At 44.0% G+C, this 24,020-nt stretch overlaps 1 protein-coding gene across 2 annotated transcripts in view; it reads left to right on the top strand.

The window, feature by feature from the left end:
• The window catches only part of EGFLAM (EGF like, fibronectin type III and laminin G domains), a 195,819-nt gene that overhangs the window by 58,303 nt on the left and 113,496 nt on the right, over positions 1-24,020 (top strand). The window contains exons 2-5 of one of the 2 annotated variants that reach the window (XM_055554439.1): positions 9,814-9,923; positions 11,331-11,414; positions 14,994-15,020; positions 23,307-23,424. In XM_055554439.1, the coding sequence (XP_055410414.1) occupies positions 9,814-9,923; positions 11,331-11,414; positions 14,994-15,020; positions 23,307-23,424 (339 nt within the window). Of the gene's footprint in view, positions 1-9,813; positions 9,924-11,330; positions 11,457-14,993; positions 15,021-23,306; positions 23,425-24,020 lie in introns of both variants that reach the window. The other variant, XM_055554438.1, reaches the window with a different exon arrangement.

Genomic DNA, 24,020 nt, shown 5'->3' with positions numbered 1-24,020 from the left:
AGGCAAGAATACTGGAGTGGGTTGTCATGCCCTCCTCCAGGGGATCTTCCCAACCCAGGGATCAAACCCAGGTCTCCCACATTGCAGGTGGATTCTTTTACCGTCTGAGCCACCAGGGAAACCTGATGTAAAGCATAACTGTCCCACAAAAAAGAAGCTAGAAGGGCTCTGGAAAACACTTTGTGCTGCTCCTCAGTGTGTGACAATTTTTCATCCCCAGGTAACTAGAACAAACACTGTTCTCTGTCTAAACCTACATTTTTAGTGTTGCCTTGAAGGCATCACCTTGAGAGTGGCTCTAGTGGCAGGTCCTGGTTACATATTCACAGTGCTTGCTTTAGTAATAATGGTTGGAGCAAGCTTCAAAAAGATGGAAACGAGGTTTTATTCCTATTCAGAATTTCTTGATTATTTTTAGTTAGTCTGGGCACTTTCCATTGCATCAGTGAATATTACTTGGTTCATTCCGTGAAAGTCAAATAACTAAAAAGCGAGCAATGTATTTCTGTCACAGATGATATTTTTGTTTGCATTTTGGAGTGTTTTTATGAATTGGATTACAAAGCTAATTGAATCAGAGATGAATTTTGTGCAGGAAGTCAAAGTATTTTATGAAATAAAATTACCATGAGAAAATGACCTAATCATTCAGAAGTTTCTAATGCAAAATCCTAACACAGTTTTGAAAAACTTCCAAAGAAGAAAGCCCCTGTAAAGAATAGAGCTCCCTCATGGCAAAGAAACACACTTTTTTATTTATTTATCTCTTAAGAAGTATAGCTTTTAGCTGACAAAAACACAGCTTCCGGATATATTGTATAAATGCATTATACTAGTTTAAAAGGCTACAGTTCTTCAAAACTAGCTTTCTATTGTATAATATATAATCCAACATTCTAAGCATTGTTGGTTAAATATGAGTGTTATTTTTGTATTTAACTGCTTAAATCTTGTTTATTCCACATGTTAGTGGCCTACCACTTTGATTTCTTTTTTAATACTGAGGAAGCACTGGTATGTTTTTATATCATAATAGATAAAATCCTAGAGGAACTCAGTGTTCCAAGAATTATCAAAAGTTTTTTTGCTTTCTTAAGAGTTTTTGGAGAGAGTAGCTTGGGTTCGACTTGCCCTGTCCAGTGATAGGACATTCTCCTTGTGACGCACCGGTTGGAGAGATGTGAGGTCAGTCTCGTTAGTTTCCCTTCTAATCTTTCACTTTTCCAGCCAGAAGAGATTGAGAGAAATACTTTGATTGGCTCATTCTGGTGGGGACCACACTCCGATGTCCCTTTATCTCCAAAACTGGTACTAGGCCAAGCCTCAAGACTTCCCAGCTGGCTTCTCTGGCCTTTCCAGGTCCACCCCCACTTGCCTGGAGGGACCCACTGGGTGGTGTGCTCCTGCCTTCAGCCTGCCCCCTATATGGATACTCCAAGGATCCTACAATCTCTGTGTAAATATTGTGCTGACTGGGCAAATACAGCTTCAGACGGCTCCCAGCTGGAGACCTGCCCTTCCTTCAAGGACACCTCAAACACACACACAAAGAGAGAAATGCTGTGCTCACAATACAAATGTGCCTTAAGACAAGGCCTCTGCTGCTTCCTTATGACAAGGTGACCCTTCATACAGCCCTCCTACTCCTAAGATTTAGAGTCATCAGTCCTGTGGTCTTCCACTGCTTTGCAGAAAAAAAGTTCCATTTATTGGCGTAATAGTTTATTAACACACATTCTTCTGAGGAGGGTGCAGGCTGAGCAAGCTGAGCGGGGGTAACTATACTCTTTAGGGTCTGGAAAGGCCAGAGAAACCTTAAGGGAAGTCTTGCAAGCATGTGTGCTAAGTCGCTCAGTCGTGTCCGACACTTTGCAACCTGTGGACTGTAGCCCACCAGGCTCCTCTGTCTATGGGATTCTCAAGGCAAGAATACTGGAGTGGGCTTCCATGCCCTCCTCCAGGGGATCTTCCCAACCCAGGGATTGAACTGGAGTCTCTTGAGTCTCCTGCATTGGCAGGCAGGTTCTTTACCACTAGCGCCATCTGGGGAAGTCTTGACAAGTGGCAAACAGGTTCCATTGCATGTGCAGCTCTCAACAGGTGGTGCTGCTGCTCTAGGCAGTGGATTGAGGAGGATTCTGAGGCCTCCATGAACAGGAGAGCATGGACTCCATGTGATCAATTTGATGCTGAGCATGACTTCCAGGTTTTTGAAGGTCATAGTGGATGGTGATACCATGTACTTGAACAAGGATTACTGGAAGGGCTCAGGTTAAAGAGAAAGATGATGGATTTAGTTTGGAGGTGTTGAGTTTGAGAGGCCCACGTAACATCTGGGTGCACTTGGCAGCTGGGTACATAGACCTGTCCTCTGGGAGAGTGGGCTGGCCTAGGGAGATGGACTTGGGGGGCACCAGTACATATGTATATGACGAGGAGAGATGAGAGTGCCTGGGAAGAGAGTATAGTGGAGCTGAGCAGAGGAGGTGGGCATAATCACTGAGGTGTTGTTTTCAGTCGCTAAATCGTGTCTGACTCTTTGCAGCTTCCTGGACTGCAGCACACCAGGCTTCCCTGTCCTTCACCATCTGCTGGAGTTTGCTCAAACTCATGTCCGTTGTGTCAGTGATGTCATCCAACCATATCATCCTCTGCCACCCCCTTCTCCTCCTGCCCTCAATCTTTCCCAGCATCAGGGTCTTTTCCATTGAGTCAGCTCTTTGCATCAGGTGGCCAAAATATTAGAGCTTCAGCTTCAGCATCAGTCCTTCCAATGACCGAGTACACAAACTTTAAGGGGTAGAGAGAAGATCCTCTCTTCTTTGTTACTTACTGTCTCTGTCTCCTGCCCCACTAATGAGATCTTATACCAACAGACTCTCGATCTCAGTTTCTTCATCTGTAGAGTAGGAATAATGTCTTCTTTCTCTGTCCCATACTGTTACAAAGATCAGTTGATTTCTGGTGAAACATGGTGGGTTGAAAAAGCATATTTACTACTGGTCCCTCCAAAACCCCACCGAAATACTTGTAAACTGGGGCAAAGGCATCAACCTGAGGAGAAAAAAAACAGACAGAAGATAGCAGTGATGAAATATGGAAACCAAAATGCACATGGACAGATAGCAGTGGATTTAGAAACTAAAGAATCATGGTTTTTAGGCCAGGAGTGAAGGGAAGAACAGAAGCTGACTTTGCCTTATTTCTGATATTTAGGCTGTTTATGATTTTTCTACATCACAGATGATTCTCTGAAGAACATCTTCATGGGAGCAGCCTTCTCTTAATATTCTTTCCTCATGGTCAACTGTAATCCCACATCTGAGAGTCCAAGGGAAGAAAAATACTTATGGATAGTACAGCATTTTGCCAAATTGCCTTTCAAAATGCCTGTGCTGATTTACTCTGCCATCAGTAATTTTTGGAGACCAGCACATTTATGTAGTCTTGTCAGCATTAGTTACTATCACGTAAACATTTTGGCTAACTTAATAGGTGAAAATGACATCTCAATTTTAAGAAGTTGTATTTATTTGATAACTAGCAAATGGAATGGAATACTCATGGAATCTTTTGCCATGTGTATTTACAAGCTATACTTCCTCTGGTGAGTTCTCTCTCCATATTCTATTTATTAGGGCCTGGATATGCTTTTTCCTCAATATGTACGAGTTTTATAATAAAGATATCCCTTGGCCTGTCATTCTGCTGCAGTTGTTCACCCTTTGATCAGTTGTTTTGATTTTTTCTTCTGTGAAATTTGAAAAGCATAATGAAGTTTTCTGAAGTGGAATCCATCACTTTTCTTTTGATTTCTTTACTTCTTTTAAACTTAGGAAGGTTTATCTTTAAAAAAATCTGACTTTCAATTCTTTTCCCTAATGTGATTTCCCATCTTTAACCACTGGACTCATCTAGGATAGCTTTGGTATTTGCCCCAAATGTCTGACCTGGCCACCTCTTACTCACCAGCTGCTGATGACCACACCTCCTACATCAGTAGCAGTCAAAGCTGCCTTTGTGCTCCTAAACAGTGGATGGCCCACACCTCTCCCCTGTGCTGCCCAAGGCAGAACTCCTGGAGCTTTCATCCTTCTCATTCACTACCCACATCCCCTCAGTTATGGCCCTCTAGGGTTATACTGGGTGTCCATGGTGGCTCACTTGTAAAGAATCTGCCTGCAATTCAGGAGATGTGGAGATGCGGGTTCAATTCCTGGGTCAGGAAGATCCCCTGGAGAAAGAAATGGCAACCCACTCCAGTATTCTGGGAAATCCCATGGGTTTTGTAGCCTGGCGGGCTACATTCCATGGGGTTGCAAAGAGTCAGACATGACTTAGCGACTGAGCACCAGCAGATATATTTAATATTATGTGGTTCTTCCCCTGACTCTTTGAAAAAAGTGTATACTGCTCACTCTGCTTGGGATGCCTCTCCATCCTCACTTTGTCTAATTTTTACTAGTCTGCCAGGTGGAGTCAGATGTCTCCTTACTATGTGCCACCAAAGTGCTCCATCCTTCCCTTTATGCTCCTCACACCAGGCTGTGATGTCCTGCTAACTTGTTTATGGTCCTCTGTCTCTCTTTATCATTAATGTAGCCTCACTGACTAAGCCAGTGCCTGATATGTATGGGAACCCAATACATACTCGTTAGGTATGTGGAAAATTAAATAAATGGAAGACTATACCAATAAAATAGAAATCATACCTGTCTGTGTCCCAGAAGGGCTTGATTTGAGCACTTTCCTAGAGAATATGAAAGTAAAAGAGATACTATATTGGAATTCGGCTTCTTAAGGTACCAGTATGTCATAGAGCCTATGGACTGGCTTGTTCAACAGTAACAGTTTTACCCTCCTTCTAAGCATCATTATTGTAATGCAAAGCTGGAGGAATAAAAATATTTCCCAGAGTGCCTTGCAGGCAGTATTCTACATGTAAATTATATCCAGTATGGTTAGATGCACTCTTGAGACATAATGGAAGGCAGTAGTGGGAGGAAGGCCACTTCCTGGCTGCTGTTTCTCCTGCCAAGAAAGGCCAACAAAACACAAGAACCTTTCCAAGCTTCACCACCACTTCCGTGTGTTTCTGCAGGCAGTTGTGGCAACAAGAATAGCAGGGTCAAGTGTGAAGGCAGAAACTTCTTGGTCCCGAATCACCACTATAGTGAATTAGCTAGCTGTCATCTCTCTAGCTAGTATCTTTCTCTCTTTCTCCTTTATTTATTCACATATTTGTAAAACAGAGCTAATAGAGACTCTTGAATTCCACTCCTCTAGTCTTTCTACCAATTTTGTAACCACCTTTCTGCTAAAAACACCTAGAGAGTTTTCTGTCCTGAACCATGGCAGATACACAAAGGATACAAGGACTGCTTCCCACTCATTGATCCACTGTAGCTCAACTTGATTGATTGTAATTTTTCTCCATTAAAGACAGCAGTGCTCTTCCTAGGATCTAAGTGAAGAAGAACTAAAGAGCCTCTTGATGAAAGTGAAAGAAAAGAGTGAAAGAGTTGACTTAAAACTCAACATTCAGAAAACTAAGATCATGGCATCTGGTCCCATCACTTCATGGCAGATAGATGGGAAATCTATGGAAACAGTGAGAGACTTTATTTTTGGGGGCTCCAAAGTCACTGCAGATAGTGACTGGAGCCATGAAATTAAAAGATGCTTGCTCCTTGGGAGAAAAGTTATGACCAACCTACACAGCATACTAAAAAGCAGAGACATTACTTTGCCAATAAAGGTCCGTCTAGTCAAAGCTATGGTTTTTCCAGTGGTCATGTATGGATGTGAGAGTTGGACTGTAAAGAAAGCTGAGAGCCAAAGAATTGATGCTTTTGAAATGTGGTGTTGGAGAAGACTCTTGAGAGTCCCTTGAACTGCAAGGAGATCAAACCAGTCAATCCTAAAAGAAATCAGTCCTGAATATTCATTGGAAGGACTGACACTGAAGCTGAAATTCCAGTACTTTGGCCACCTGATGCGAAGAACTGACTCCTTGGAAAAGACCCTGATGCTGGGAAAGATTGAAGACGGGAGGAGACAAGGACGACAGAGGATGAGATGGTTGGGTGACATCACAGACTTGAAGAACAGGAGTTTGAGCAAGCTCCAGAAGTTGGTTATGGACAAGGAAGCCTGGTGTGCTGCAGTCCATGGGGTCACAAAGAGTCTGACATGACTGAGTGACTGAACTGAACTGAACTGAGGATGAGATTGTGCTTATTGGTTATTCTGTGGTCTATGAGGGTTCTGTAAATCATTTCTGCCATCTTTTCCTCCCATTCTTGGCTTCTTTTGAGATTTCATTAGCATAGACCTCAACTCAGCAATAAAACTGGCCAGTGATAGATAATAGTACAGCCTGGCCTAAATATAAAACTACATAGGAAAAAATGTAGGTAAATGATTCAGATCTTTAACATATTAAGAGCTCTTTTCAATCACTGAATAATAAGAAAACTAACCTGATTGACGGAGAAGGCAATGGCACCCCACTCCAGTACTCTTGCCTGGAAAATCCCATGGATGGAGGAGCCTGGTAGGCTATAGTCCATGGGGTCGCTAAGAGTCGGACACGACTGATCGACTTCCCTTTCGCTTTTCACTTTCATGCATTGGAGAAGGAAATGGCAACCCACTCCAGTGTTCTTGCCTGGAGAATTCCAGGGACAGGGGAGCCTGGTGGGCTGCCGTCTATGGGGTCGCACAGAGTCGGACACGACTGAAGTGACTTAGCAGCAGCAGCAGCAACCTGTTTGAAAACTGTATGAAACACATTAAGGGAGGAGGAAGAATAGCCAAAGAGGGTATTAAAATATTCTTCTTTTTTTTCTTATCAGTGTAACAAAGATTTTAAAGTAATAATCAGATCTGGTGAAGATGTGTTTCTTATACTGGGCATTCTCATACCCCTCCATAAGTTTCTAAAATTCCTTAATTTTCTAGATGTAAGTTTGGCGACATTAGAATCTGCCTGCAATACAGGTAGACCCAGGTTTGATCCCTGGGTTGGGAAGATTCCCTGGAGCAGGGAATAGCTACTTACTCCAGTATTCTTGCCTGGGAAATTCCATGGACAGAGGAGCCTGGTGAACTGTAGTCCACGGGGTCACAAAGAGGCAAACATGACTGAGCAACTAACATAAACGTCTTTAAAATATGCATTCTGTTGGATCAGCAGTTTTTAGCTGGAGTCATTTTTGCCCACCACGGGACGTTTGGCAGTGTCTGGAGATATTTTTGGTTTTCACAACTATGATGCGTGGGTGCTACTAGCATCTAGTGGATAGAGACCAGAGATGCATCTCAACATCCTAAAACAGGCGAGTCTGCACAAAGAATACACGGCCTGAAATGTCGGTAGAGTGGAGGTTGAAAAATTATGTCTTAGACACTAAAGTTCTACTCTATTTACCCAAATGAAAACATTGAATGTACTTCAAGATTCATTTATTTAATCCTTTTTGGAGAGCAAGTCAGTAGCTATTAAAAATTATGATGCATTTACTCATAATTTTTAATAGCTATCCATCTTGGAAATGCTTGGACATGTGCATGAAAAGGCACACACACACACACACACACACACAGTGGTGTTCTTCTTTGCATTATTTTCAGCAGTGAAATTTTGGAAATGACTAAATGTCGATCAGCAGAGTAACAGTTAATATATGTGCATGCTCTGAGTACCAGAGGATTTGGCTATCTCACCACCCCTACTCTTTTCCTAAGGTCCTGTCCTCCTTTAGAGAGACTCCTATGCAGTAGATAGGCTTGGTGGAAGAACGATTTCCAAGACTCCTTTCATCCTGTCCTTTTCCAGTTGGGAAACCAGAAAAAAAGCGATATTTCTTTTCTGATCCTTTGGTCACGTGACCTGTTCGTCACATGACATTACTTTGGCCAGTCAGATGGGACTTTAAGTCTTTAACCAAGCCAGAGCCAGAGAAGGGTTGAAGGCCAAATCCCTGAGGGGCAGCAGTGGTGGCAGTGGGAGGTGTGCATGGCAGTTCCTGCTGATTGCTGGCGCTGGACCTCTGTAACCTGGTCCCCCAGAAAGGCCTGTACTTCTGTTATTGAAAACAATGGTGATGGAAGGCCCGTCAGTAACCCAGTAAGTAGACACATTAGATATCTGTGTGTGGAGAGTAAATCCCATGGATGGAGGAGCCTGGTAGGCTGCAGTCCATGGGGTCGCTAAGAGTCAGACAAGACTGAGCGACTCCACTTTCACTTTTCACTTTCATGCATTGGAGAAGGAAATGGCAACCCACTCCAGTGTTCTTGTCTGGAGAATCCCAGGGACGGGGGAGCCTGGTGGGCTGCCGTCTATGGGGTCGCAGAGTCGGACATGACTGAAGCGACTTAGCAGCAGCAGCAGCAGCAACAGAGACTATCCCAACCGATATGTTACAGAATTATAGACAGTCACTAAAAAGGAAGATCATCAGGACATATTAGTAAGTGTAAAATCAAACTGAAGAATATTCATTCACTCAAGGAGTGTTTGTCGAGCCCTTCCATTAATTAGTCTCTGTGCTCTGAACAGGACATACCTAGTTTCTGCCCTCATGGAGCATTATTTAAAAATAGCAAAATATCAGAAAGAAATTAAGCACAGCAATAGTAAAATGAGATAAATTGTAAATTATGGCACATGTATTAAGTGGAAGAGCTAATGTCCACTTGATACAGAAATAAAAAATTTTTTTTAGTAAATGTATACTATCAGTTTATATATATATATATGTATTATATATACTAATTGAAATAACATGAATATATTGAGTATATGTGCATATTATATATAATCAACAATAAAACATTAAAATTATATATACATTATATCAGTAAAATCTGTAAATATGTCTGTATGTATATATATCTATATATCTTTCAAAAAATTCCATGTAATCAAGAGAAGGTATAAATACTGTATTACAATGATGGCAGGATTCAATTCTGAATGATGGAAGTTTTTTGTTTGTGTTTTCTAAATTTTGAAATCTGCATATGTTGTTTTTATAAATGTAAATTTTATTATTTATAACCATAAAATTATTTAAGATAAGAATACAGTAAAATGTTTGAAATTTCCTAAACCCATTTTATGACTACACTAAGCCACATTTATTAAATATTCAACATTAAGAATATATGAGCTATATAAACAAATGTATCTATATAACATAGCAGTAAAACATATACGTTACTTAGTTATAAAAAAACACCATTACTATCTTGCTTTAAAACATTCCACACTCCTTGGCCTACATGTGCTGTGCTTAGTCATTCAGTTGTGTCCGACTCTTTGCAACCCCACTGACTGTAGCCCACCAGGCTCCTCTGTCCATGGGGATTCTCCAGGCAAGGATACTGGAGTGGGTAACCTATTCCTCCTCCAGGGGATCTTTCCAACCCAGGAATCCAGCCGGGGGCTACCTGCACTGCAGGCGGATTCTTTACTGGCTGAGCTATCAGGGAAACCCTCCTTGGCCTATGCTATCCTGAATTTTCCTTTGCTGGTCCTTGAGATATTAGCAGTTACAGAAGGGACTGTGGGCAGTAGCTGAGTTGATTTCCCTCCCATTGCCCCGTGGGGAGGGGCCCGCAGAGGTCTGGTGCAGTCAGCTGACACAGGAGTGGCCTACTAGACAGCTGTCTGCATTTCTGGCCTCTGGAATCATCATTCAGTATGCTCTCCATCTGTAAGCACACACTCTTACATCTTGTGTTAAGTGTACTCATGGTGGGATGCATGAAACTTCTAACACCATCTCTTTTGTTTTGGAGCAGGCAAGGTTGGACCACCTCTTGATATCATGCTGGATGCTCTGAACTGTTCAGCTTTCAGCATACAATGGAAGATGCCTAGGCACCCTCCGAGCCCCATCATGGGGTATACTGTGAGTACCTGGGCACAGGGATTTCTCTAGTGGGTATGTTGGGGGAACTGCACCTCCTTCCCATCATTGCTCCTTCTCGATCTGGCCTCCTGATATCAGCCCTCTCATGTCAGGGGAGCCTCACTCTCCCTCCATGAAACCAGAGGAGATGTTTCCCTTTAAAGGGCGTTTGTAAGTGTCCTGAAAGTCAGTTGGATCTATTGGGTCCTGACCCTGTTCAGTTCAGTTCAGTCAGTTCAGTCGCTCAGTCATATTTGACTCTTTGCAACCCCATGGACTGCAGCACGCCAGGCCTTCCTGTCTATCACCAACTCCCAGAGTTTACCCAAACTCAAATCCGTTGAGTTGGTGATGCCATCCAACCATCTCATCCTCTGTCGTCCCCTTCTCCTCCTGCCTTCAATCTTTCCCAGCATCAGGGTCTTTTCTAATGAGTCGGTTCTTCGCATCAGGTGGCAAAAGTATTGGAGTTTCAGCTTCAGCATCGGTCCTTCCAAGGAATAAGGGATGGAGGAGCCATCATAGTCAACATGAGAGTCTGAAATGCAGTACTTGGATGCAATCTCAAAAACGACAGAATGACTCTGTTCAGGGATGGGAAAATATAAACTCAGTGGAAGACATGCTTCTTGCTCTCCAATTGCCCACAGTCAAATTTGGAGACCAGAGCAGAAACATGGGAAATGATGGGAAGTCACTGTCGTCAGTAAGGACAGAATAATGTAAAACCTGAATGAAAGTGATGGGGTGGACAGGTAAAGTGGAGAAGGGGACAGAGAATGCATTTCTACCTCTGAGAGGTGAAAGATTGGTCTTTTAAAAAATATTTTCTTTGAAAAGTGTTTTTAAAAATGAGTGAATGTTTTGAAGTTAGGAGGTTTCAGATAAATTCTTGGAATTCTGAAATCTCTGTGAATATATCCTCACCCCAGGCCCACAAGCCTGCTGGAGCTGAGCTGTCCACTGGGCTGTAAACTCCCCACGAGACCCCAGACCCACCATTCCCTCCTGTCTCCCGTTCACCAAGGGAGAGAAGGCATTTACCAAGCTCTTATCCTGTCGTCATTTTAAAGCAGAGAAATGTATTTCTGGATACAGGTAGATGCAAAAGTGGGAAAATGAAAGACTTCCTGAGGGAATGGTGGTTTCAGAAAAAAACACTGGGAGGTGGGTTGGCCCTCTCTACCCCACTGTACAATGTATCTCTTCCCGGCTTCTACAGGCTTAGGAGTTTGCGACCCCAGCCGGGTATGTCTGATGTTTGCTGACAAAGGGCTAGTGTGTGAGAGGTGAGGCAGCTCACGTCAAGACCCACTGTGGTTGTGAGAGCAGCTTCGGCCTTGGGTCCTCGATCTGGTGGAGAAGTGTCAGCCCCGCTCTCACGTCGGATGTCTGCCTCTTTTCCAGGTCTTTTACTCTGAGGTCGGCGTAGACAAGTCCCTGCAGGAGCGGTCCTATGGTGTGCCGCCTGGCCTGGATACCCCGACCTCTGTGAGTAGCTCCATCCTGGCAGCCCCCTCGAAAGCACACCGTGTGAGTGACATTTCACTGATGTTCAGAAGGATTTCTAATTTGGTGTGTGTGTGTGCCTCTGTATGTATAATAATAACAACTGTTTGTATAATCCTTTGGAATTTAGAATGTCTTTCTTGGCCATAACCCCATCACATACATCTCTATCCTCAGAAAGGCAGCCATGTGAGGAATGTTTCCATGGACTCAGTCCACCCCATTTATCCTGTGAGAAAACAGCCACCTTACAGCTGTTTTTTCCCCCTGCTTCTTTTCTCTGTAAAATTCAATTCTGTTTTTTTTTTTTTTTAAATCTCAATAAAGCTTTATAAATAAATATGACACATTTGTATCTTCTCAACTGCCTGGAGACATAATGCAGAAGAAAATGATGTAATTGGAAATGTATATTCAAATGGTACAAGTTGTTTGTTTTTCTTCTCCAGCCGGCATCCTGTCCTTCCACTAACCAACTGCTGGCTCTTCATCTATTTTCCTTCTGTTTCCTGTCAAGGTCTCTCGGGGTGAATTTCTCTGCCTTAGGCATGTTCTGTTTTCTTTTCTTTCACTTGCTGTCTCCTTCTCCATTCTCCTACAATTAATCTACAGACTAGAGCCCTTTTAATTGCTCTGCAAGGAGTTAGCATCAGTGCCCAGAATACTGCAGCTTTAACAGCACTGGTGATGGAGGTGGTGTCTGTCTAGTAGATGCCTGCCGGGGGCTGCACCTAGAAACCTTCTTGTCATCTGTGAGGAGTAACCACCACTTACTGAGAATCTGTCACCTGCCAGCCACGCTCCCTCATGCTTTACATTTCTTTTGCCATTTAATCCTTACAACTATCCTATGACCTGACAAGGATGCTGAGACTCAGAGAGGTGAAGTGACATTCTTCAGATCATACATTAGCAAGTAACAGTTGACTGTAAACCCAGGGCAGACTGCATTCTGAGCCCTGCCCTGGCTATTTTTACCAGAGCACTCATGACTCAAAAAGAAGAGATGCATGTCTTCAGCTTGCTTGTATTTTGCATGCTGCTTTTATTCTCAGACTTTTGCTTAAGTACCCCTCAGTTGCCTCAGAAGCCCTCAGCCCCAGCTTCTGTGGTTCATTCTGTCCTAAGAGGGGGCAGTTGGGTTGTTGTTGCTGTTCAGTTGCTCAGTCATGTCCGACTCTGCAACCCCATGGACTGCAGCACGCCAGGCTTCCCTATCCTTTACTGGCTCCCAGAGTTTGCTCAAAGTCATGTCCATTGAGTCGATGATGCTATCTAACCACCTCATCTTCTGCCCCCACCTTCTCCTTTGGCCTTCAGTCTTTCCCAGCATCAGGGTCTTTTTCAATGAGTTGGCTCTTTCTATCAGGTAGCCAAAGTATTGGAATTTCAGCTTCAGCATCAGTCCTTCCAATGAATATTCAGAGTTGATTTCCTTTAGGATTGACAGATTTGATCTCCTTGCAGTCCAAGAGACTCTCAGGAGTCTTCTCCAACACCACAATTCGAAAGCATAAATTTTTTGGTACTCGGCCTTCTTTATTAATTCTCACATTCGTACGTGACTACTGGACAAAACCGTAGCTTTGACTGTACAAAACTCTCTGAAAAGTGATGTCTCTGTTTTTTAATAAACTTTCTAGGTTTGTCATAGCTTTCCTTCCAGGGAGCAAGTGTCTTTTAATTTTGTGGCTGCAGTCACCATCCAGTGATTTTGGAACCCAAGAAAATAAAATCTGCTGCTGTTTCCATTTTTTCTCCATCTATTTGCCATGAAGTTGTGGCACCAGATGTCACGATCTTAATTTTTTTCATATTGAATTTCAAGCCAGCTCTCCTCTTTCACTTTCATCAAGAGACTCTAGTTCCTCTTTGCTTTCTGTCATTAGAGTGGTATCATCTGCATATCTGAGATTGTTAATACTTCTCCTGGGAATCTTGATTCCAGCTTGTGATTCATCTAGCCTGGCATTTTACATGATTTACTCTGCATATAAGTTAAATAAACAGGATGACAATATGCAGCCTTGACATACTCCTTTCCCAGTTTTGAACCAGTCAATTGTTCCATGTCTATTGCTTCTTGACCTGCATACAGGTTTCTCAGGAGACAGGTAAGGTTGGACTGTTACTCCCATCTCTTTAAGAACTTTCCAAAATTTGTTGTGATCCACACATTCAAAGGCTTTATTCTTTCCATTAACTATACCTAACGGTTAGAATATGCTACCAAATTGTAGTATTTGATTACCTTGCTGATTTCAACAAATGTTCACAGTTGCCACTCTGCCCAGGACAATATCACATATGGTTGCTGTTCTTGGGCAGCTTTTGGGGAAATCACATTTACACTGGGTCTCCCAGGTGGTGCTAGTGGTAAAGAACCCGCCTGCCAATGCAAGAGACATAAGAGACATGGATTCGATCCCTGTATAGGGAAGATCCCCTGGAGAATGAAATGCCAATACTACTCCAGTATTCTTGCCTGGAGAATCCCATGGAAAGAGGAGCCTGCCGGGCCACAGTCCATTGGGTGACAAAGAGTAGGAAGACTGAAGTAACTTAGTACGTGTTCACACACCTTTACACTAGATAAAACGGTTAGAGCAATGTGAGACCAGATTTCATTCACATGCCACTTACCAGACAGACTGAGGTTTTGAAGATAGAGAGATTAGTATAGGAACAGGTGTTCAAGAGGTAAAATCTGGGACTGAGATTTGAAGCAGGGGCAGTTTCTGGAAAAGGCAAAGAAGACAGGGGACTTCAAATCATTTGAACCAAGGGACTGAACACTCAAGTGTGCATACACATTCTTGTGCTTGTGTGTTTGGGTGGGGTAGGGGGATTGCAGAATACACAGAGTGGAGAGAGGAAATGATGATTAGCGATAAAGGCAATGAGTCAGGAAGGGGGAGGGAAGAGGTCTGGTATAGCAGAGTGGGCTGACATGCATTCAGATTCCTGTATGATAACAAACCCCCTGGGTGCCCCTACTGGGTCTCAGCTTCCTCATCAACAGAACAGGGATTTGAATAGGGTCTATATCATGGGTAGTGTGTCTGTGGTTCCCAGCCTGTGTACTATGGTACTCCAGGGCTCTACAGCAAACTCACAGGGGCTTTGTGGAATATTTGAATGTTGCACGGGAAATAGCAACATCTGTGTAAACTTCCACTACCAAATCTTTGGGGTATAACTATTGAATAAACGGAACTGTTAGGGAGTTTTTTCTGGATTGGTGGTGCTGCTAATCCAGTATTATTTTATCCTGAGAACAGAAAAAGTTTGGGACCCTCTGTACTCGCATCATCCTACAGCGTAAGGATGTTGTGGACATTAAACAAGGTCATGGTCATAGAACCCTCAGCACCACACCTGGCGCAGAATAAGAACTGAGTGAGGGTTTGAGAGAATTCACATTGCCGAGGTGTGCGTTTGCTGCCCTTGACTGTACATGGCAGAAGGGCAGCCACACTACGGGTTCATTTTAGTTCCTGCAAGCTTTACTTTCCTCTCCTTTTCATATTGTTTGTTTTTTTTTTTTTTTCTCCTCTCCAGGGACGATTGGATCATCAGATGATTTTTGTAAGTATGCTTCAAAAAGTTAAACCCTTGCCCCAACCTAGGAGTCAGGGGGTCTCTGTTCATCAAAGTGTCAATTTTTCCTGCATCTTCCTCATCGATTAAGGCCCACAGAGAGTGCTTGGTTCTAGGGGAAGCAGCAAAGGCTGGGCATACGGGTGAATTTTTAATCATTTAGAAAAAAATGGCTTATATTTCACCTGGAAGAGTAAAGTTAAAAGCAATATTTTTAAAGTTTGAAGTAATTTAAGTTCTGCTCCCAAAGTGAAAAAGATTGAAAAGGAGAGAAAGTATTTCAGCCAGCAATCCCTGTAGAAAGTGCTCCCCCACCTCCCCTTCTTCTTTCCTCACTTTCTCTAACAATTCTAGACCTTGTCAATGAGACCAGACTGGGTATCTAAACCTGGTTGATTGACTTTCTGGACTGATTGCCAAACAGAGGATTGGGTTGACAAATGGTTAGTCTGATTCAAATGAAGAATTGACCAAAATAACCTGGTGGTTGCTGCTGCTGCTGCTAAGTTGCTTCAGTCGTGTCCAACTCTGTGCAACCCCATAGACAGCAGCCCACCAGGCTCCCCTGTCCCTGGGATTCTCCAGGCAAGAACACTGGAGTGGGTTGCCATTTCCTTCTCCAATGCATGAAAGTGAAAAGTGAAAGTGAAGTTGCTCAGTCGTGTCCGACTCTTATCGACCCTCTGGACTGTAGCCCACCAGGCTCCTCCGTCCATGGGATTCTCCAGGCAAGAGTACTGGAGTGGGTTGCCATTGCCTTCTCCATAACCTGGGAGAGTAGGTGGAATTCTGATATTTTCTTTGATACTCTGCCTGTGTAAAAGCTTCTGATTTGGTTAGCATTTGGTATCCACACTTTTTAATCCCATGGACAGAATAGCCTGGTGGTCCACAGTCCTGAGGGTTGCAAAGAGGTGGACACGACTGAAGCAACTTAGCACCCATGCACACACATCAGTTAAAAATTATTTGAATATATACCAGAGTACCAATATATATATGTATTTGTAAATTATATATCTGCGACTCTACTAATATATTGTGTACATTCTAAAATCCTACCAAATTTTAAGTGAGGAGATAAAATAGAAAGTTCTTATGTTTTCTTTGGGTATTTCAGTAAATTTTTGTCTTGCTAACTAAGGGGGAATAAACTATCACCTTGCCGTGGATTTCACCGGTCTGGCTGACCCAGAATAGTGATGCTATTTGGGTCTTACCCAAGGTTAAGAGATAAAGCAGACAGGAATCATGGGACTTGCATCGAGTCCCAGCTCTGTCACTAGAACAGGGGTAACTGTGGGAAAGTCTCTGAGCCCCTGTAAACATCTCTTGACTGTAAAACAAAGGGGCTGGTTAGTAATGGTTTCCACCTGGGGGTTTCTTTGTTCCCTGTGGCATATGGAAACATCTGTGCATTCTAGTGATCAAGCCACAGGGATACTGACTGTCCTTCGATAAGGGTAGATCCATATAAGGGAGGTTTGTTCAGCCCCAAAGCCAATGCTGCCCTTCTTACAAAACCCTGAATGATACTCTTTCTGTGACCACTCGGGAAATGGAAATCCTTCCAACTCTTCCCCCAACTCTGGCCTGCCCTGCCTTCCTTGGGACCTTTGAAAGAAGACTGTTTGGGAGATAACCCTTTTCTATTTCCCTGTGCCTCCCATCTATTGATGCTAAATAGTCCCAACTTCTATTAAGGCAACCAAAGCACAGATTTGACTTGTGAAGTCAAATGTGATGTTGAATCCAAGGTCACTAGCCACTAGTGAAGGTTATTTTAAAAGAATTATAAAATTTCCGTGTTGAAACCCTGGCCTAGAGAAGTTAAGTGGAATCCCTGAAACTGCACAGCTGTCTGGGTGCAGAGCCTGGGTCTCCTGGCCCCTAGTCCAGCGCTCTCCCACTTCATGCCTCCTCTCCGCTGTGCTTACTGGATGCCCTCCTGTAGGGACCACCTGACCAGACTAGTGAACAAGACAACATCCAACTTCATTTCTGGGAACAAATGACTTGGTTTTCCAGTAGTAGGAAAAAAATACAGCATGAATGGGGTTAAAGGTGAGATCTGATTCAGGGTCAGAGATTTAAGTTCAGAACCATTTAATACAGTTTCATCATTGGAGAGGGAACAGGGATTCAGTTAAGAATAGTCCTGTCTTTTCAGGGGCTCCTCTTACATAGCTATCCAGGTTGTTTTTGTACATTGGGTCTAGTATGAAGTAGAATGAAAGTTTAGCGGTCCCCAAACCCAAGGGTTGGAGAAGGAAATGGCAACCCACTCCAGTACTCTTGCCTGGAGAATCCCATGGACGGAGGAGCCTGGGGGGCTACAGTCCACGGGGTCGCAAAGAGTCGGACACGACTGAGTGACTTCACTCACTCAAACCCAAGGGTAAAGGGTGGCACAAGGGTAAAGAATCCTCCTGCCAATGCAGGAGACGCAAGTTCAGTCCCTGGGTCAGGAAGATCCTCTAGAGGAGGGCATGGCAACCCACTCCAGTATTCTTGCCTGGAAAATTCCATGGACAGACAAGCCTGGCGGGCTATATAGTTCACAGGATCACAGAGTAGACACGACTGAGCACACAGAAGCATGAGACAAACACAAAATCCAGTTATTCTGCAGCAGTGCACCCATCTTTGCTCTCTCTCTAAGGAAAGGATGGGAGGGCCCAGAGGAGGCTGGAATTCATTCAGGCTTCTACTCCAAGAAAGTAATTTCTTTTTCTTTGTTTTTCACCGTTGTGTGCAGAAAGAGGTCCAAGAGAGAAAAGTATTTTGACTCATTTTCAAACTTCCATAAGACAACAAAACACTTTGTTTTTCTACTTTGAAAAGGGTATATTTAGCATCTTATCTAGTTTGATGCAAGGCTGAAGTAGTTGCCATGAGACATTTAAGGACAGCAGTAGAAAGATTTGTGGGATTTTATGCAGCATTTTACTAAAGAATTCAAGGGTTATCACAAGTCATACTCTCTGAGGGATTCCATTTGGAAGGAGAGATGCACGAGGAAGAAGAGACGGTTAAAGCACTGACTCCAGCTTCTCTTTTAATAACCCCAGCTACGCAGTCCCCTTAACCTCACTCCCTTATGCTCACCTACCAGTCTGTCAGCTCAGGAAAAGACCAGAAAAGACTGGAAATAGTTTCTGGGAGGGTAACACTTCGCCTTTCAGAATATACCTGGGCTAAAGGTCATGCCAATAATTCCATGTCTAACAAAAAATTTAGTTGTTTTTTCATCCACATTAAGAACTTTTATTTCTGTAATTTCCCTTGATTTTTAATGATCACTTTTACATTTCTGATAACATAAATTTCCTTGTTTACAGATAAAATAATCTGATCTTCAGTGTTTATGTTATAAATTTTTGTTCATTTAAATATTATTTAATATTTTTCACTCATGTATTATCCAATTAGAACTTTGTCCATGGAGTCAAACAAAGCAGGGTTCCAATCCCCACTTTGCCACTTAATAAATATACAACCTTGAGCAAATCATTCACTTTTTCAGAATTCAGTTTTCTCCTCTGGAAATGAAAATAAGAGTGATACCTACCTCACAGGGCTGACGGAAGAATTAAATCAGGCTCTGTATGTTTCTGGAGCAGAGGAAACACTCAATAAATGGTAATTAATGGTGCTGTGTTTGGTATTGATGCATAGCTAATATCTGCAGTAGTCCATAAAACCGCATCACCACCCCCATACTTCATACAGGGTAATGACTTCACGGGAGGAAAGAATTCTAAAGCAAAAGCCTGTGAGGGCATTGGATTGGTTTGAAAGTGTATTTTTGCTTCTCTGGGGAAAACCTGGGAGTGGCGGTTGGGAGAGGAGCGAGACAGCGGTCTTGTTATACCTGCTGCCTCCAGCCTCTTCACCACCCAACTTGACGTGCCCCAGGAGACAGATGGTAGGACTGGGATGCACAGATGCAGAGAATTAGAGCAAGGGCGAGGGTGGGGCTGTGGGGCTGGGAAAACAGCACCATATGTTCAGCAAAGACCCTTCATGCAGTTACATGGAGGATGGAGTCGTTGGGGAGAGAAGGGATGGAAGACGGGAGACACACACCCGCCCCGGAGGCTGTAGAAATGGCCCAAGTAAGGATTCAAGGCAAATGAAAGGAGGGAGCAGGTCCAAAAGGCAGGTGGATGTGGCTGGAGACAGATTGATAAAAGGAAGTCAGCCTTGTCTCTGTATTACTAACTCCAGGTCTAGGGCAGAGATATAGAAGCTGATAATCCAGTCGGAGGGATTATGAGGAGAAGCTGGTTCTTGATGAGGTAATCTGTTTATGTCAGACATCTTGGTTTCATTTCTTCCATTCATTCACTAGTTCATTTATTCATTCATCATAAAAGCATTGCTTGAAAATTTGCTCCATGTCTGGCAATGCTATTCTAAGCTTTGGCATGCCAGAGGAATACGAACTTGTCTTGTGCCCTCAACTGGGTGGGGAGAAGGTGACCAATGAGCAATTACAGTCTAAGGTGAGTGGTGCTACATTGAGGTACACCAAGGGCACCAGGGAAGCATAGAGGAGGGACACCTACCCAGACTGGGGTCGGGGGCCCAGAGAAATGAGGTAATGTCTCAGTTGAACTGAGTCATGAAGGATGAGCCAGGCAGACATGGAGAGAAGGGCATTTCTCATAGAGGGGGCCGCAGGTTCAAAGGCCCCGAGGCAAGGAATTGAATGGCATAAATTTGAGCCCTGCCAAGTTCTTCAGTGTGACTGGAATGCAGAATGTAAGGAAGGAAGGTGGCACGGGATGATGCTGGAAGAATAACCAGGGGGACGCAAAGATGGTATCATATTTGGGGTTTAAGAAAATTGTTCTAGCAGTGTGGAGTCCAGATTGGATGTGCAGAAAGTATTGGAAGCTGGGAGAGTCAGAGGCATTGCCGTCATTATGGGGACTTGGACTTAAATGGCTGTGAAGATGAAACTACATGGACAGATTCATGTGATATGAAAGAGTATTGGTACTCGATTGAATGATGGTTAGACAGCAGAGGTGAACAAGTGTTGAGAATTCCTGGTTTGGGTAATGAGGGAGAGAACACAACAGTTGAAGCAGCTTTTTGTTTTGTTTTTGGTGGTTGGAGGAGGAGTGATTAGGTGAGCTTTGGTTATGTTGAACTTGAGTTGCGTGGTTGTTGAGTAGAGAAGCTCAAGAGGCAGTCATAAACTCATGACTGGGGATGAAGAGGCAGCTTAGAGCTGGGGATGGAGGGAGATGTCGTTCGAAGGTGCCAGAAGCTAAGGGAGTAGTAGATGAGCTCACCTAAACAAGGCTACAGAGTGAGAGGAGATGGTGAGGGGTGAACTTCTGGGAAGGACCAGCACCGAAGGGGCCAGCAGAGAATGGGGAGTGGGCGAGGGATACTTGAAAAAAGACGAGGAGGAACAGACACGGTTTCCAAGGGAACCAAGAGATTTAAGAGGCAAGGGTGGGTCACAGTATTGAAAGCTGCAAAAAGTCGAGTAAAGATGGAGACATCCCCACTTGGTGGACCGCAGAGTTGTTGTGGCGACTTTGGTAGAAACATCTCAGTCGTTTGTAGTGAGGAGAGGCCAGATGGGAGCAGGGTGAGGAGGGAACAGGAGGTGAGTAAGTGGAGACAACTTCTTCAGGAGGGTTGTGTCTCTGGAGAGGTGACAGGGGTGCATGCATGGTGGCGAAGAATTGATTGCTTTGAAAATGAGAGTGACTTGAGCACAGTAATAAAGGATCTGGTAGTTAAGGGAGAGGTTGGGGATACAGGAGGAAGACAGGAGGGGAGACAGGTGGAACTCAGAGGTGAGGCAAGCCCAGGACCAGTGGTTCACAAACCTGGCTACCCATATTAGCATCACCTGGAGAGCTTTAAACAGACTCAGGCCTGCCCACCCTCAAGTTCTGATTTAAGTGATTTGGAGTAGAATCTAGCATTGGTATTTTATTTTTAGATCTTTGAGTGTTTTTAAAATGCTTTCAGGGTTAACGGCTACTATAGTAAGTATTCAATAATTATTTGTTGAATCTTTTTAAAAAGTTTTGTTGATCAGTTGATTAGTTCTCCTTATCAACAATGACTATTTAGTCATTTGCAGGGGATGTTGTGAAGAAATATAAGACAGGATGGCTGCTCTCAAGTGGCTTGTAATCCCATGGAAGAAATAGTAAAATTTTAATATATGAAAGTGCTAATTTAGTGGCGTAACAGTGGGGTAAGATTGAATCTGCGTGGTCAGGTGTCAAGGGGATATTTGGGCCTCAGAGAAGTGGTAGGACCTAGATAAGTGGAGAAGAGGAGGCGTTTCAGTGTCTAAGACAATAATCATTACAATCCTGTTGCTTGAGGATGGCCTTGGAACCAGTGACTTTACACACATTACCCCAAATGCTATAACTGTGCAAGATAGTTATCCATCATCCCCATTTACAGAGGAAGAAACTGATGCTCTGGGTATTTAATGTGAAGGCCACAGCTAACAGTAAGTGTCAGAGTCAGGATTCAAGCCCAGGACTGATAGATTCCATGTGAGTATCATTTTCACTACAATGTGCTGAGACCAATGTGCCCTAGGCTCCCACTTATATAGCACTGAAGACTGCAGTTGGGGTGTCCCTGGTGGCTCAGATGCTAAAGAATCTACCTGTAATGCAGGAGACTTGAGTTTGATCCCTGGGTCAGGAAGATCCTTTGGAAAAAGGATTGGCTACCCACTCCAGTATTCTTGCCTGGAGAGCTCCATGGACAGAGGAGCCTGGAGAGCTCCAGTCCAGAGCATCGCACAGTCAGACACGACTGAGCGACTAGCACACAAGCACACACAGGCCTCAAGATGGAGTGAGTCCACTTCAACTGGGGCTTCTTGGTCAAGGCTTCTGTGCAGGTGAAGTTCACACACACACATTCCTCATCCATCCTCGTGGTTTTCAATGTGAAAATGTTAGTCACTCAGTTATGTCCAACTCTGCGACCCCATGGACTGAAGCCTGCAAGGAGCCTCTGTCCATGAGATTCTCCAGGCAAGAATCCTGGAGTGGGTAGCCATGCCCTTCTCCAGAGGATCTTCCCAACCCAGGGATCAAACCCAGGTGTCCAGCACTGCAGGCAGGTTCTTTTCCATCTGAGCCACCAGGGAAGACCCACCATGACCCACCAGCAGCATCACTTGGGAACTTCTTCGGAATGCAGATTCTTAGACTGCTTCCCAGACTTACTGAATCAGAAATCCTGGGGGCCCGGCTTAGCAATTTGTTTTAAGAAGCCCTCATGGTGATTCTGATGCAATTTGGGAACCAAAGTTTGAGTCCCTCCTTTATGGATGCAAATCAAGACCTCAGTTTGCTGTTGTGGCTAGTACCTGAGCATGGGTGAAATGCAAATGGAAAGAAAGGGCTGGAGGATTCCAACCCTGGAAAAGATCCTTACCTGAATTCCAGCAGCCTGCTGCTGCTGCTGCTAAGTCGCTTCAGTCATGTCTGACTCTATGCGACCCCATAGACGGAAGCCCACCAGGCTCCACCGTCCCTGGGATTCTCCAGGCAAGAACACTGGAGTGGGTTGCCATTTCCTTCTCCAATGCATGAAAGAGAAAAGTGAAAGGAAAGTCGCTCAGTCGTGTCCAACTCTCAGCGACCCCATGGACTGCAGCCCATCAGGCTCCTCCGTCCATGGGATTTTCCAGGCAAGAGTACTGGAATGGGGTGCCATTGCCTTCTCCAGCAGCCTAGTACTCTTATTGAAGAACTCAGATGTTAAGAGCAACAGCTGATAAGGTGAATGAGTCCTAGTTCTAGGACAGTGTATATATTCCAATAAAACATAATTCACTAGTCTTCGGAAATACGTCATGATGCTTTTCTCTTTGCAAATTAAAATACTTGGCCAATCCTAGAGAAAGCAAAGGACTTCCCAGGTAGCTCTAGTGCTAAAGAACCTGCCTCCGAATGCAGGAGACATAAGAGACGTGGGTTTGATCCCTGGGTCGAGAAGATCTTCTGGAGGAGGGCACAACAACCCACTGCAGTATTCTTGCCTGGAGAATCCCATGGACAGAGGAGCCTGGCGGGCTACAGTCCCTAGGGTTGCACCGAGTCAGACATGACTGAAATGACTTAGCACACATGCACACAGAGAAAGCAAAACAATCTCCCAAGCAAATTTCACAAGGGCCTCAAGATGCAGCCCTCATGGAAATTGTCTGGTTTGTCTCAAAGGAACTTCTGATCATTGATACATTTCATGTTTGGTCATCTACAGGAGGAAGTGATCGGAGATTTGAAACCAGGCACTGAATACCGCGTGAGCGTGGCAGCTTACAGCCAGACTGGCAAAGGGCGGCTTAGCTCTCCTCAGCATGTTACCACTTTGCCCCAAGGTAAAATGGGTCTGATTCATTAAGAATAAGAACTGTTATTTAGGGCTATTCATTCATTCCTCCATTCAGTATATACCAATGAGGATCGACTCTGTGCCAGGCCCTGTGCTACACTAGGCTCTGGGAATTCAGTGGTGAACAAAACAGGCACAGCCCCTGCCCTCTTAAAACTTAGCGGGATGGGTCAAGATATTATCTATTTAGTGTGTGGCCATAGATAATGACAAGTGTTTTCCAACATGATGTAAGATCTTCTTTTGTAAGATCCGATATAGAGGTGCAGTAAGAATTCCCTAAGGACGTAACTACTAAGTAGACATCTGATAAGTAAGTGGGAATTAAGAAGGTGAGGAAGAGGGGTGGAAAAAGAGATTTTACAGGCCAGGGAAATCTAACAAATGCTCACTGAGGTGGTGGTGCGGTGGGTACTGGGGGACACAGGTGGTCTGAAAGCATCGTCGCTCTCAGGAGCTCCCTGGGGAGGGAGAGGTGCATGGTTAGCGTGTAACTCGGTGTATCTGAGTCCACTCACGGCTCTGGAGCACTCAGAGGGAGCACTTCCTCACCCCAAGTCTTAGGAGGGTTTCAGAAAGAAC

Source organism: Bubalus kerabau, chromosome 18 (genome assembly GCF_029407905.1).
Source record: "Bubalus kerabau isolate K-KA32 ecotype Philippines breed swamp buffalo chromosome 18, PCC_UOA_SB_1v2, whole genome shotgun sequence".
NCBI classification, from domain to species: Eukaryota; Metazoa; Chordata; class Mammalia; order Artiodactyla; family Bovidae; genus Bubalus; species Bubalus kerabau.
Note: the sequence above shows the minus strand (reverse complement) of the source record. Positions and strands in the feature narration are given on the sequence as shown.